This window comes from Patiria miniata, unplaced genomic scaffold (genome assembly GCF_015706575.1).
Source record: "Patiria miniata isolate m_02_andy unplaced genomic scaffold, ASM1570657v1 HiC_scaffold_29, whole genome shotgun sequence".
NCBI classification, from domain to species: Eukaryota; Metazoa; Echinodermata; class Asteroidea; order Valvatida; family Asterinidae; genus Patiria; species Patiria miniata.
Window position 1 is genome coordinate 1633864 of NW_024037068.1, and position 13262 is coordinate 1647125.

The following is a 13262-nucleotide window of genomic DNA, read 5'->3' on the forward strand; positions in this document are numbered from 1 at the left end:
AACTTAAACCTTAAAACAAAGGGGGAAAATAATACGTTGTACGTCAAGCAATCAGTAAAACCCATATAGGCCTACATTTACACGTGTTCATGCAAAGAAAATACTGCCATTCCATACTCTATAGCAAAGAAAATGCTGCAGATAATCATAGCCAGGGCAAACCATAGTTGGCCAGGCGCTGTAATCCTCGAACAATAACCACTAATCCGTTGATAGCGACCAAGAGAGCCACTCCAGTCAACCAAGCTCACGCTTGAATAACCGAGCGTTCATACCGATCGGGAGCTACAGAGTGGGTCATTCCCACCCGCTTCTCGAGCGTCACGCTTGAATAAAAGAGTGCCCAGTATTCATACCGATCGGGGCTACCGAGTGGGCCACTTCATACCGATCGGGGGTCAAGCCCGCCCGCTTCTATTCTCAAACGGGTATCAGACTTTTCTGTTTAAAATGCGTATGAATTAACGTGAATAAGGGGGAAGTGCGGTGTAGTAGTCTAAAATTCAACAACATCACATCATTACCACACGCAAAACAATTCATGTTCGTCATATGGGGAATACTTTATTTCAATTAATACAGAATGAGGTATTTCGTACATTTGATCAATTCCGACAATATAGATATCGAACATCGTATTTCAAAAAATTCACAGAAAAAAAATCACACCATTGTTCATATACAGACCTTGCAAACTAGGCAGTTGTATCAAGTTCATTTGTCAAATGATTTCATGCAAAAACAAAACACTTGCATACTATGAAGCTAGAAAAGAATACAATTCCACGAAAAAAAAAAATGATCGCCAGTGTCTTCCACACCAACCCAACCTGAGTTTGGCGCTGTAATCCTCGAACAATAACCACTAATCCGTTGATAGCGACCAAGAGAGCCACTCCAGTCAACCAAGCTCACGCTTGAATAACCGAGCGTTCATACCGATCGGGAGCTACAGAGTGGGTCATTCCCACCCGCTTCTCGAGCGTCACGCTTGAATAAAAGAGTGCCCAGTATTCATACCGATCGGGGCTACCGAGTGGGCCACTTCATACCGATCGGGGGTCAAGCCCGCCAGCTTCTATTCTCAAACGGGTATCAGACTTTTCTGTTTAAAATGCGTATGCATTAACGTGAATAAGGGGCAAGTGTGGTGTTGTAGTCTAACATTCAACAACATCACATCATTACCACACGCAAAACAATTCATGTTCGTCATATGGGGAATACTTTATTTCAATTAATACAGAATGAGGTATTTCGTACATTTGATCAATTCCGAGAATATAGATATCGAACATCGTATTTCGAAAAATTCACAGAAATAAAATCACACCTTGATCATCTAGCTTTTAACCATTGTTCATATATAGAACTTTGCAAACTAGGCAGTTTTATCAAGTTTATTTGTCAAATGATTTCATGCAAACATAAAATACTTGCATTCTATGAAGATAGAAAAGAATAAAATTCCACACCAACCCAACCTGAGTTGGGCGCTGTAATCCTCGAACAATAACCACTAATCCGTTGATTACAGCTATTGTTGTGAATCAGAGGGCCACTCCAGCAGGCAACCGAGCGTCACGCTTGAGTAACCGGGCGGGTACAGTGTTCGAAGCGGGCGGCAGCTTACTGGGCGGGCCGAGCTCGCCCGGTACTCGAACGGTCCCATTCCGGATCTCATACCTTACATCAATTATGGTTTACCATTGATTCCGGTTTTGTAAAGTCATGGCGTCGCCAGGATTTTTTTCTAGAGCCGAGGGGGCAAATCTCACAAAATCCTTGCACTTTCTGCAGCATATTCCCAATATATCATTTTTTTTCGAGGATGGGCTGGGGAACATTTGCCAAACCCACCCCCATTGACACCCCTGCGGACGCCTATGTTGTTAAAAGTGCTTGAAATTAATAGCAATAAGACTTCGCGCATGTCGTCTCCTTTTTTTGTTACCTATTGTCCTCCTTTCCCCCTGTTTTTTTGCTTTTCCTGGAGCAGGGGGGGATGTACCATATAATCACAAGACCCGTCAAAGGAAAATCAAAAATCCTTTCACAAGGCAAGTCACAATAGTAAACAGGGGATAAACAAGTTTTCACCAATTATTCATTTGAATATCTTGTGTTTTAAAGGGAATATCCAACATTTGCTTTTGCTGTAATTTTCAGAAAAGGATGGATTTGGGGGTTAGTATTTAAAAGCCCATATTGTTACACCGACCTGTTTGGAAAAACCAAGAACATAATTATGCTGTTCTTGTAGTCTGGTTCGCTGACCCTACTTCAGACGAAAATAAGCAATTAGTAGACATCGGGGAATTGTCAGGTCCGGGAACCAGTCTAGCTGGCTTGCACCCGTTCACGGATGTGCAACTGATTGCAAACAAAATGTGGACTCACTAAACTTGGTAAATTGGGGGCAGTATTTGAAAAAAAGTCAGTTTTTTCCAACGATGGTCGGCTGACCATCGTTGGAAATTGATACAAATTCCACTTTTCTTGAAAATGACAGCACACCATGTGCCGTGGTTTCACAGCATGCTTGAGACTGTTATTCACTTACACTCCAGAAAGGTATTTCATAAAAATGTTGTAGTTTTGTTTTTTTGATGTTTGCAAATGTTGTATACTACCTTTAACTTGGGACAAGTGACTTGTGTTGGATTGCAGGGACTTGTGAGGACTAGAGACGGACTCTCGCTACAGCACAGTTATCAAGTCCACGATACGAGGTTTTATACAGGTTCCTTTATCGGCAAGTGTAACGGAGATGTATAGCCTAGACCAATCCCATAACCTTGATGTTGAACATAAGTAAAGATTGTATTACACTTTGGGGGTGCATTCACCGACCGTTCCCGTACCCGGGCGTCGAACTGCGTCCCGTCAGCCCCAGCACCGCCTGATGCCAGCAGACATGGGGTGCAGTCCGGGTCTTAAAGTCTGCCGGGGAGATCACGGAGCTTTATAAGCCGTAAATGAATTGGGCCCGTGGCCACTCCTCACACTCAATCCGTCTCGACAGGCCACCGTCGGTCAGAATTACGGGAAAATTCGCTTCTCGTTAGAACCAAATTTACTCAGATTTTTTGGTGCACTTTCGATTGAGACGCAACCAATATTACTGAGAAAGGTTACACATCAAATTTGTTTAATTTTATCTGTAATTCCTATTTCAAATACTCATTTCAAGTCGATTCATGAACTTTTGTATGGCGTTGATTATTATGTTTTCCGAGGTTTCAGACCATTTTGGTTTGAATCCCGAAGTACTTTTTTTTCTGCGGGCAATCGAGCGCCCTACTGAGGAAATGGCAGATCTAGAGGGTGGAGGGGGGGGGGGGGGGGTTGAGGGTTTGCACCCCCCGTTCAGCCAATGACAAATGATATGATACTAGTAAAATGGGAACAACAAAAATAATAAACGGAATGCTAAAGTTCCTCAATGTATTCTCAATTGCCTTAGAATGCAGGAGAAAACATCGTAGATTTCACAATTTTCCGGGGAATGTCCCCAGAACCGCCCCGTCTAGCAAGGCGTACCTCTACCAAGGCGTGCCTTATAGGTACTCCCCCTTTCACATCACCCCCCCCCGTTTCCTGAAAGCCAGATCCGCCCCTACGAGATCTTCGTTTAAACGTGATAGACATGAGTAGACACTTTGTATACTTTCATTGGCACTGTTAGGTTGCCATTAGTGAGGGCGCCCTGTGCAATAAGGCCATCAGAAGGCAGACAAACAAACTACTTCCAACACTATTAATTTACTATTTATCGTGCCAAGGCTTTGATTATTTAAAACCCTGCAGACATTGTATGTGGTTGATTAGGCATTACCGTCAGCTCATTGACCTAATGATGAATTGAGTGGATCTAAATATAGGCCTGACTCAACCTTTCCCCTCCTGAAGATTGCATGAAGTTCAGGTTAAATATAGGGTGAGTCTCTATTGAATATGGCTATAAAGTGTACCTTCTGGCAACCTTTTAATAATAAGACGTCTATTTCATTCAGTGGCTCACTTTGGGGAAGCAAGGTAATTTTTGTTTTGCTGCGTTTGAATACCTCTGTCTGGAATTGTATTGGAATTCTTTTGAGAGTAAACATTATAATCGACTGAGACTGAGTTTAAAGACCCTTATGTTCGATCTCCCTGAGGTCAGACAACTCGACCTAGACGCTGTTCCAGTCGTCAGAAGTATACCGCCCAGACGGTCCCAGAAAATTAAAAGCCTGGATCTAAAAAAAATTAAAAAAAATACGGTTGTCCTTCTTGGCCTGTGCAATGTTTCTGATTTTAATATGAAAGACATTCAGGCTCCTTTCTCTCCTAAATTGATTGATAAGAAATCAACATCAGTTGCGATTTGGTTTTCTTCTCTTTTAATTTTATTTATTGTCTTGGGTTACAAGAAACATGGAACAGTCGCGGAAGTGACTTTGACCAGACGTCGCAATATGGCGCTTCTGGGCGGATTAAGATACCATTTGGAGCTTAAGTCGATGCGATTTATATCTGTTAACCCGATGGCCTCCCCGTTCACCCCTCCGGCGGCTGTTTATTATTATCATTGCACCATGCAAATATATCATTGAAGTCTTGAAGGCCCTTCGGTCCAGGGGCGTCCGATATTTAGGGCCGCGGTGCGTTGGTAGCAGCACTCAGATTTTGTTCCTGTGCCGCTGAGGGTTGGTCCAACCTCCCTCTCCGTCCTTCAATGATACAGCTCTGTTTTCCAAAGTTGAAGAACTCTAGCTACGCCTGTCTCAGCTTGATATCGCTTGCTGGACTTCAACGCGCTGTTTGGTGAATTGCACACGCAGAGTAAGCATCGTCTACCGTGTGGAATCGCCTATAGTGGAATCCCAGCCGTCGTTGGGCGTTGGTAGTCGCCCTTGTCAAGGAGGAGCAGGCTGCTTTATCGACCAGGCTGCAGAAGTGAGCACAGAACGGGATGGTTAATTTCAAACTGGGAGGAAGACCGGGAGTGCATCTGGAGTCTAGACATCATTAGAGGTCTACCAGATATACTTTATAGACGCTTGAGAGCACCGTCAAGTATCTGTCTACTCCTCAGTGCAGTACATCTTGCATCACCATTTCTGAGGCAGTGTGCTCATGTGTGACCTGGTCAGCCTGAGCAAGAGGAGTTGTGCATGTGTGAGACAATCTCCAGGCAAGACCGACTGAGTGAAAGCAGGTGAAGAATTTGTACTGGGAGTCAATAAACTTGCGATACCCGGCATAGTGAATCTGGTGCACTATAGAAGAAGAGGTGAGGTTAGTGAGTAAAATACTTAGCAGATGATGTTTTACAGAGTTTTCAAGCAATGCAGAACATCTGTTGACTTTTATCTTATTTATGAACTTTACACCGACCTGCTTCAACTCCATGGCATTTCGTTACCCGATAAGTAGACCTACTCATACTTATCATAGCATAGTTCCGCAACGTACTTGACAAATCAAATTGCACATGATGGTCGATATATGTTTCAGTAATATTAATCAGCTTAATAAGAAAATGGTGGCATTGTGGAATCTGATTAATGGTGGAATTTGTGGACTTCAATTAATCTACTATTAATTGTAATATATGACTTCATTCCATGATCATAATCATTTTAATTGTGTTTTGAACTTCTTTTGTCGTTATCTTTTGTCTGCTGTTAATTCAATTCAATTCAATTTCGGTTTTATTCAAAATACCAAATAAAGAGTCCGAAGACTAAAAATATTCAGTTTACAAGAAGTAACATCAAAAATTAAGTAATACAAATTAAAATAAGACAACTGGAAATTACAATTAAAAATGACAATCAGTAGAGGCTGCATTCAAAAGGCTGGTCATAAAAGGAATTGGGGACTGTTTATAGCTAGCATTATATCTTTATGTGTTTGGCTTTCTTCAATTTTTTTGTGTGTTTTGTTTGATTTTGCTTGATTTTTGGGGAATTTTTACAGTGTACTGGTATTCCTTGGTAATCATTTTCAGACTTCTCCTTCCATAAAATCAGCAATATTTCCACAAATTATCTTTTGGATACCGTGCAGAGCATACAAAATAATACCATGTGTGCTCCTGTATTTTCTCAACAGAGGCTCAAGATGTAGGCCTAATTCTGTCAAGTTTATTCTACACAATGAGACTTCACGAATTCATTGACGCTTTCATAATCTTACAAGATTTCGCACCCTTCAAGAATTAAAACCATGCGTGTGGGAACTTGTAATATGATTGAGTTTTCACAATTCCCACACTACTTCAACACTTACTGACCTTGCTTGGGGCTCGGCCAATAGTTTCGAGGTAAACATCGAAGGTTCTCCAAAACTAATCAAAAATCTGCGGAGGTATTTTCTTTAATCTGATGAAAAGTGTGATCGTGCAAAGGTCGTTACAAAGTTTTGGATAATGATCAACCGAGATTGTGAAGGATATTAAATTATGAGACTTGTAGGTGTAGCGACACTGTGACTGTTACGGAACTCGCAAATGTTATTTTGAAAAGGTCAGTCACATCCCTTAGCCAGTATTATTCAATTTAAGTAAAATTTTCGTACAAAAATATTGGAAATCATGTGCTAATTCCGTCTTGAGTTTCGGTAACTAAAGTGTAAAACGACTCTTATTCCTGATCGTATTTTTAAAACTCCTTGAGAGTCAAACATTAATTTACAGTTTGCCAATACGAATCAATGCAGGGTGAGTAAAAAAAAAGCGAAACCCAAATGTTGGGACTATTGTTTTAGTGAAGTTCTGCATGTAGCACTTTGAAAATCTAGGATATGCAAGCCCAATTCATAAGCTTTCTTTTAGTACAAAGATCATTCAAATCACTTATGAACTTTTTAAGCTATGAAATTTTACATACAACCACCGTTTTAAAGTTCTGTCCACGGATCACGAAATCAATTTACACACATCCCTACGTGATTTTTTCATTTTGCTGAAAGAACACTAATACTTTCTTGTGATCCGTGGACAGAACTTTAAAACGGTGGTTGTGTTTAAAATTCCGTAACTTGAAAAATGCATGAGTGATTTGAATGATTCTTGTACTAAAAAGAAAGTCTATGAATTGGGCTTTTGTATCCTAGATTTTTAATGGGCTACATGCAGAACTGCATTAAAACAATGGTCCTGACATTTGGGTTTCAATTTTTTTTTTATACTTACCCTGTACAAACCAATGAGTTATGACAGTTGAGGAGACTTCAGGCATTTTGAGAACGCTCAGTGGAATCATGCGACTTCCAGCAACGATGTGTTTCAAATACTTTGAAAATACTTTGTGGAATATTTTTAGTTATTTCGAAAATGCCAAATATGGCATTTTGTTTATGTTTAAAACATTAAGATTTGTCGTTCTTGGATGTCGGGAAAGCCCGTCCTTTCGTTCCATCTCCGTTGGTTAAATTAATTAAAATTATTATTGCCGATGAACAAAAAAAATACTCTACCGATGTCTCATTTTAGGAGCTAAAATGTAGACAGTTTATTAAACGGCAAGAAAATTACGTGGCTATTGTGTACTGTATAGTGTTTTCAGAAAAAAAGTAAGTTTCATGGGGCCGTCGTCCTCCAGTTGACACTTATTTTGTTGAAATTGCACGGGATAGGTTAAGCTTTTATTTGAATTCTTTTCTTGTAGATACGACTACCTTTAATAAGGTATTTATAAGCCTGAAATTGTATCCAGCGATATTGTTGGCACAGAGACGAATTGTGTCAACTGCACCTGCGACATGCGTATTGGTTTCTTTTGCGTCTCTATTACGGCTTGGATTACGGTTCAATCGGTGTCAACTGTAACCAATTCCGCACATCAACGCTGACTTCAAAGCAAATTACAAGTTTAACGAGACAAAAATCAAGTTCAGATCTCCCTCTGGTGGTGACCTTAAAACACTGAGGTCAATTTTTGTCTCGAAATTTGATTACGATCGTTTCATTTCGTTAACAGTTTAAAGACAAAAACACTGCGTGATATAGTTTTGTATCCCCTGCTGCGAGGAGGCCACGAGACACGGTACAATTTCTTAAGAAAATCACGTTCACGGTGACGGGTGTAATGAGTAACGTGACAAAATGTGAATCTGCAGTATGATCTGCATGCCGTCAATTGCATAAGCCAAGTGCTGCCACATCTTGTTAACTAACTTTATGTGCTGAGCAAGAATCAGATGGCAACCATGCACAATATACAATTGGCTAATGAATGAAGTAAATATTTTCTAGCATTGTTGTAGTCGAGTACATTTCTATGAGTACGAGTACTTTGTCATGAGTAGGAGTATGAATAAGAGTATGAGTACCATGCCAAAAAATGTACTCATAGTAGTACTCGTACTCGTTCTTTCCACAAGTAGGAGCAAATTTGGGTCGCGTGCTTTCAACGGCTTTTTGCTATTAAACTAGGCATTAAACAAATGCGGAAGCCTCCAAAACAGTATAAAACTAAAAACTCGTTTACTGCATGTAGCTCTCAAGTTTGTTTGTTTGTTAATTCTTGCGGGAGAACATTTGCAAAAGTACGAGTACGAGTATACTTTGTCATGAGTACGAGTACGGATAATTGTGTTCTGGCGAGTACGAGCATGAATACACTTTCATGAGTACGAGTAAGGAAATGAGTACTTCAACACTGCTTTTTGGGCAAGAAAATTGCGTTCACAAGTGGAAAATAGTTTCATCGGCAAAACAAACAATTCTGACTTGTTGATCGTCTGAAGAGCCATTTCTGCATTCCGCAGATAAAAGTATAGGTTTTAAAACACGAAAAATGCAGTCACAAGCAGAATGTTCCAAAACAATTCCACGTTACACCGCAAATGCATCTGATTGGCCAAAAGTGATCTCATCAACGCCCCGCATGCGCAATGTCCTCTCAGTGGCGTCCATGGACCCACAGAAGTAACAGCACAGTTCCTTCGTTGTGTTTCTTTCAGAGTAGACATGGTTGTGAGGGACTTCTATTGGTTGGCCAATGCGCACGTGATCGCTGTCATCCTAGCAAGCTGTATCTTACACACGGCTTCACCTCTATCGGCGGGAATCAGACCATCAGCACGCACGGCTGCCGTAGTTCCCAGACTGGCTCTGGACAATAAGGTAATTATTGCTTGATAAAGATAAGAGTATAGATCGCACGTGTCTATGGGAAGCGACTTCAGCCGCTTCCATTAGAAGACGGGATGTGTAATGACTAGCCGTAGCCAAGTTATTCGGACACGGCCTTACATGGCTATCGTAAAAACCACGCCCCCTTAAAAGTGCGATACAGAAAAGCGCGCGATAAAAGCTTTGCTGGCTAAATGAAACTCTTTTCACCTCGCAAGACATTCAGCACCTGGTTTACATTGGAATGACCTTCGGGTATAGTTATTAGTTTTCTGGCAGACTCAAGGAACAACGCACGCACACAAATTCCCAAAGGTGCTAGCTTTTAGTTGACGGTTTCAGACGCAACGACAAGCAAGGTTAGCAGGGCCTAGGGGCTATATAGTCTCACGCTAGAAGACGGATCACTTCATTAGAATTAACTTGAAAAGACCGAAGTTACAATTACAAACGTCGATCATTCTCGATGTTTTGTTGGACATCATCGATTGTTGCAATAAAAAAGAATAGATGAATTGGGTGGCAACTCTCAACTCAATACAATATAAGGTCAAGACAATATAAAATATTGACTAGCAGGTCATATTTTGTGTTGTTCCTATAGGATTAATTATTATTTGTGGAAAATGGATAAGAATTGTATTTCATTGCTTATATAACACCTAGCAGCCGATGTACAACAACAGTGGGTGACCGGTCTATTGCTAAGGAAATTAGAAAGTCTTTATGAAATACTGAAGCATTGGTTATATTCAGCATGCCTTAAGTAAACATGACTAGGACAGTGGCAGGTCACGTGTGAGGGTTAGAGTCCGTTCTGAGGTAAAAGAGACCAGATTTAATTGGAGTCCAAATTGCATATGACACCTACATGAAAATGTCTATTTATTAATTTCCGATGTAAGACTAATAACTGTTATCAATCGGAAACATTTTTGTTTAACTCATCGGGCGCTTGGTCGTAGTGGTTAAGTGACAAGATTGATTGAGCATTTAAGAAACATATTTCCCCTCAAAACTTAACACGAATTTGCCCTAAACTCCGGAAAGTAATATACTCTGCAACCTCTATCGCCGCAAACACGCGTCATGTAGTGGGAACTCGCAATAAGCCACGATAATAACCTCCCCCAGCCATGCGAACGCAAAGATATAAATAAGGCACAGAGTGACAAGCCACTTAATGTTTGATGAATTTCCGTGGGTTTCCTAATTTCATTGCAGCATGACTTTCCTGTTTTTAATCGTCCCAATATCCGTCTGAGTAGGTGTGTGGGTGTTGAACATTTGAAGGGCTTTTTATATTCTTTTTATTAAAGGGAATGTATACAGAATACAGAAGTCACCAAAATGTAGTGTTGTTACTAGAATTTCATTGTGTTTTCTTCCAAGTTGGGAATGGGAGTTTTGTGCATACTCACCATCTTACAATTTACATTTTCCGTGTCAAAATGACAGACTTATTATGACTCATGACGCGGACTTGGACTCGCGTGCGACTCGAATCCCGTGTTCCGTGACTCGGACTCGGACTGTACTGGAGTCACGATGACATGGACTCTTGACTCAGACACGGACTCGAGTCACGATGACAATGACTCGGACTCGGGCTCGACCCTGTGGCTCGGAATCGACCTGCGTGACTCGGGACTCCACCAAATTAGACATAAAACACTTATTTTTTTCTCAATAATTACAAATTGCATTTTGAAGACGATCCTCTCCTGAGCAAGCGCACAGTCAGTGCGGTGTAGAAGAAACGCACCTATAAGTACTGTATACACTGCGCATGCGGCTGGCATGGTGCCTTGCCTTATTTGACATGGTATACATGTATTTCCAGTTCATTAAATTAGAAAAAAGCTGTGAAACATGGAAAGATTTATACTGTGAGTTTATAGCAGTACCTTAAAATAGATTTCCAATATACACTAAAGGTGACTCGTGACTCGGACTCGGACTCAGGACTCGGACTCAGACTCAGACTACTCTGTAACTACTCTTGGACAATTTGAGCTGGAAAATGTCTTTTTACACATAAAATTGTCAAAATTGAAAATTTGTCATTTTGACCCAGAAGGATGGTCATGTCCCGTGACCCGGATTCAGGGATGAATCTGAATCGGAACATGCATAGGTCTGCAATGATCAATACCAAGTTGATTAATGGATGGTATAAGCCGTCTCCTGTGTATTCCTATACGGAAGGTGTATTGCATTAATGTAATAATGTTATAAGGATGTTTTATAAGTATTTCCTATACATTGCCACGTCCAAGAATTTTGCGCGTTTTCTATGCGCGTTTTATTCTCGTGTCTGGACAAGTATCGACGTAAAGCAACACACCAGATTGTCGCAGAAATTAACTGTCAATGGTTAAAAAAAAACATCATCTTGAAATTGACTCTCCAGAATTTAAGTTATATACCAACGATAAAAAAATTGGTTGCAAAATGCCAATTTGTTGACTTGACGTTTGCATCCAGATGGCGTTTTTACACCTGCAATCCACTCGCGGCAAGGAAACCGATTGTCGCTGCTGAGAAATCAAGGCCTTCAAAACATCGCGCCGACGGTGGACCAAACCAGCAATTAAACTGCTAAAGTCTCCGATCGGTGCAATCAACATTTGAAAGCAATATTTGATTTAAATGCGGTGCAAAACCAATATTGGGATTTCGCTTGAGACTCTCCTAATCTAATAAAAGTGGCAATTTTGCGCTAATGAAGAGGGTGATTACCGCGCAGCCGATAGAAGAACGGCGGTGGCGGCGTTTTTTGACCGTTTTGCAGTAATATCCTAAAAAAAAATGAGATGTGTCTTAACAAGGTCATAACAATTATGGGAGTCCTGGTTGTTCTTTCGATAAAGCTTCCTTGAAGTATGCTGAATATTTTAAATCCTTTAGGATATTCTACAAACTAAAGTATTCGTTGTTGAGTCTATCTTGGACTACTCTCATCCTGATGCCCTGCATGCATGCATGCAGCCGTACTTGTTAATTCCTGTAATCAAATTTTGACTTCATCTACGCCAGTAGCGTAACGCTAGCAACGAAGATGGTTTTGGAGTTAAACCCCCTGATGACAAAACAATTAAGTGCGAGTGCACAATAAGCTCTGGCCGCCTTGTAGGAAAGTCTTGCAGGAATGTATTGTGCGTAAAAGCCCTGGGCCCCGTCCCACGCAAAAATCACGCGCTGAAAATTGACCATAAAATAAGCCCCCTAAGTTTCCGATAAAAATAACGGGCTACCTACCACGTGACTATAACATTACTGCACATTATCTTGCCTATATTTTACACAATTTTCATTACACAACTTTACGAATTGTTACAAATAATTTTCGTTAAGTATTTAATTTCTTTTGTTTTTTTCCCCTTCGAATTAAAAATTGGTACTTATATTATATGGAAAACTTAGGGGGCTCGTTTTTTGGTCAAATTTCCGGGGACAGACATATGCAAAATAGACGCGCATGCATCGATCGAGACAAAACACGTTTTCCGATAATTTTCGTCAAGAGTGTATTTACTGACGATGGCATGGCATTGGGTCAATTTTTGGTCAAATATGTGGGTCAATTTTCGGGGACAGACCGACCGACCGACTGACCGACCGACCACCAAGTGACATGTAGAAGCTCCTGCCATAAAAAAGGAGGGGGGGGGGGGGGAGAGGGGAAGGGGTAGCCGCGCACCGCCACCAAATCACCCCCTTAGATCCGCCTTTGTATACTAGCCTACAGGAGCTGCAAACCTTAACACAAACACTTTTTTTGCGAAAAAAAAAATCCAGGCTACCAATCAAAATGAGATTTACTCCGACGTTTTGCTTTCTGCCTTGCAGCACTGAAACTTTGGGCCCCTATTCCATGGAAGATTAGGAGTCCATTCGCGGCTCGAGCGCGGCCCAGTCTTGTGAAAAAAAGCAAACAATTCGCGCACAGCTGGCGAATTGTGTCTTTTAATACATGCCGCTTTGACAAACAGATTTATCCCACAGGCTGGAAGGGCACGATCTAGCTGTATCTTCGTCCATAGCACATGTTTAAGTAGGCCACACATAAATATACACTGGGAATTTGTGTCTTTGGACGGGGCGTAAACACAAAGGTTAAAACCTCTCAGGT

The 13262-nt window shown here is 41.0% G+C and overlaps 1 protein-coding gene across 3 annotated transcripts in view; it reads left to right on the forward strand.

The window, feature by feature from the left end:
- LOC119736051 (matrix metalloproteinase-24-like) overlaps positions 1–13262 on the forward strand; it is a 45226-nt gene that overhangs the window by 11881 nt on the left and 20083 nt on the right. Inside the window, exons 1-2 of one of the 3 annotated variants that reach the window (XM_038210055.1) lie at positions 4626–5283; positions 8956–9118. In XM_038210055.1, the coding sequence (XP_038065983.1) occupies positions 8963–9118 (156 nt within the window). In that variant the 5' untranslated portion in view covers positions 4626–5283; positions 8956–8962. Of the gene's footprint in view, positions 1–4625; positions 5284–8955; positions 9119–13262 lie in introns of those variants that run through there. The other 2 variants (XM_038210053.1, XM_038210056.1) reach the window with 2 other exon arrangements.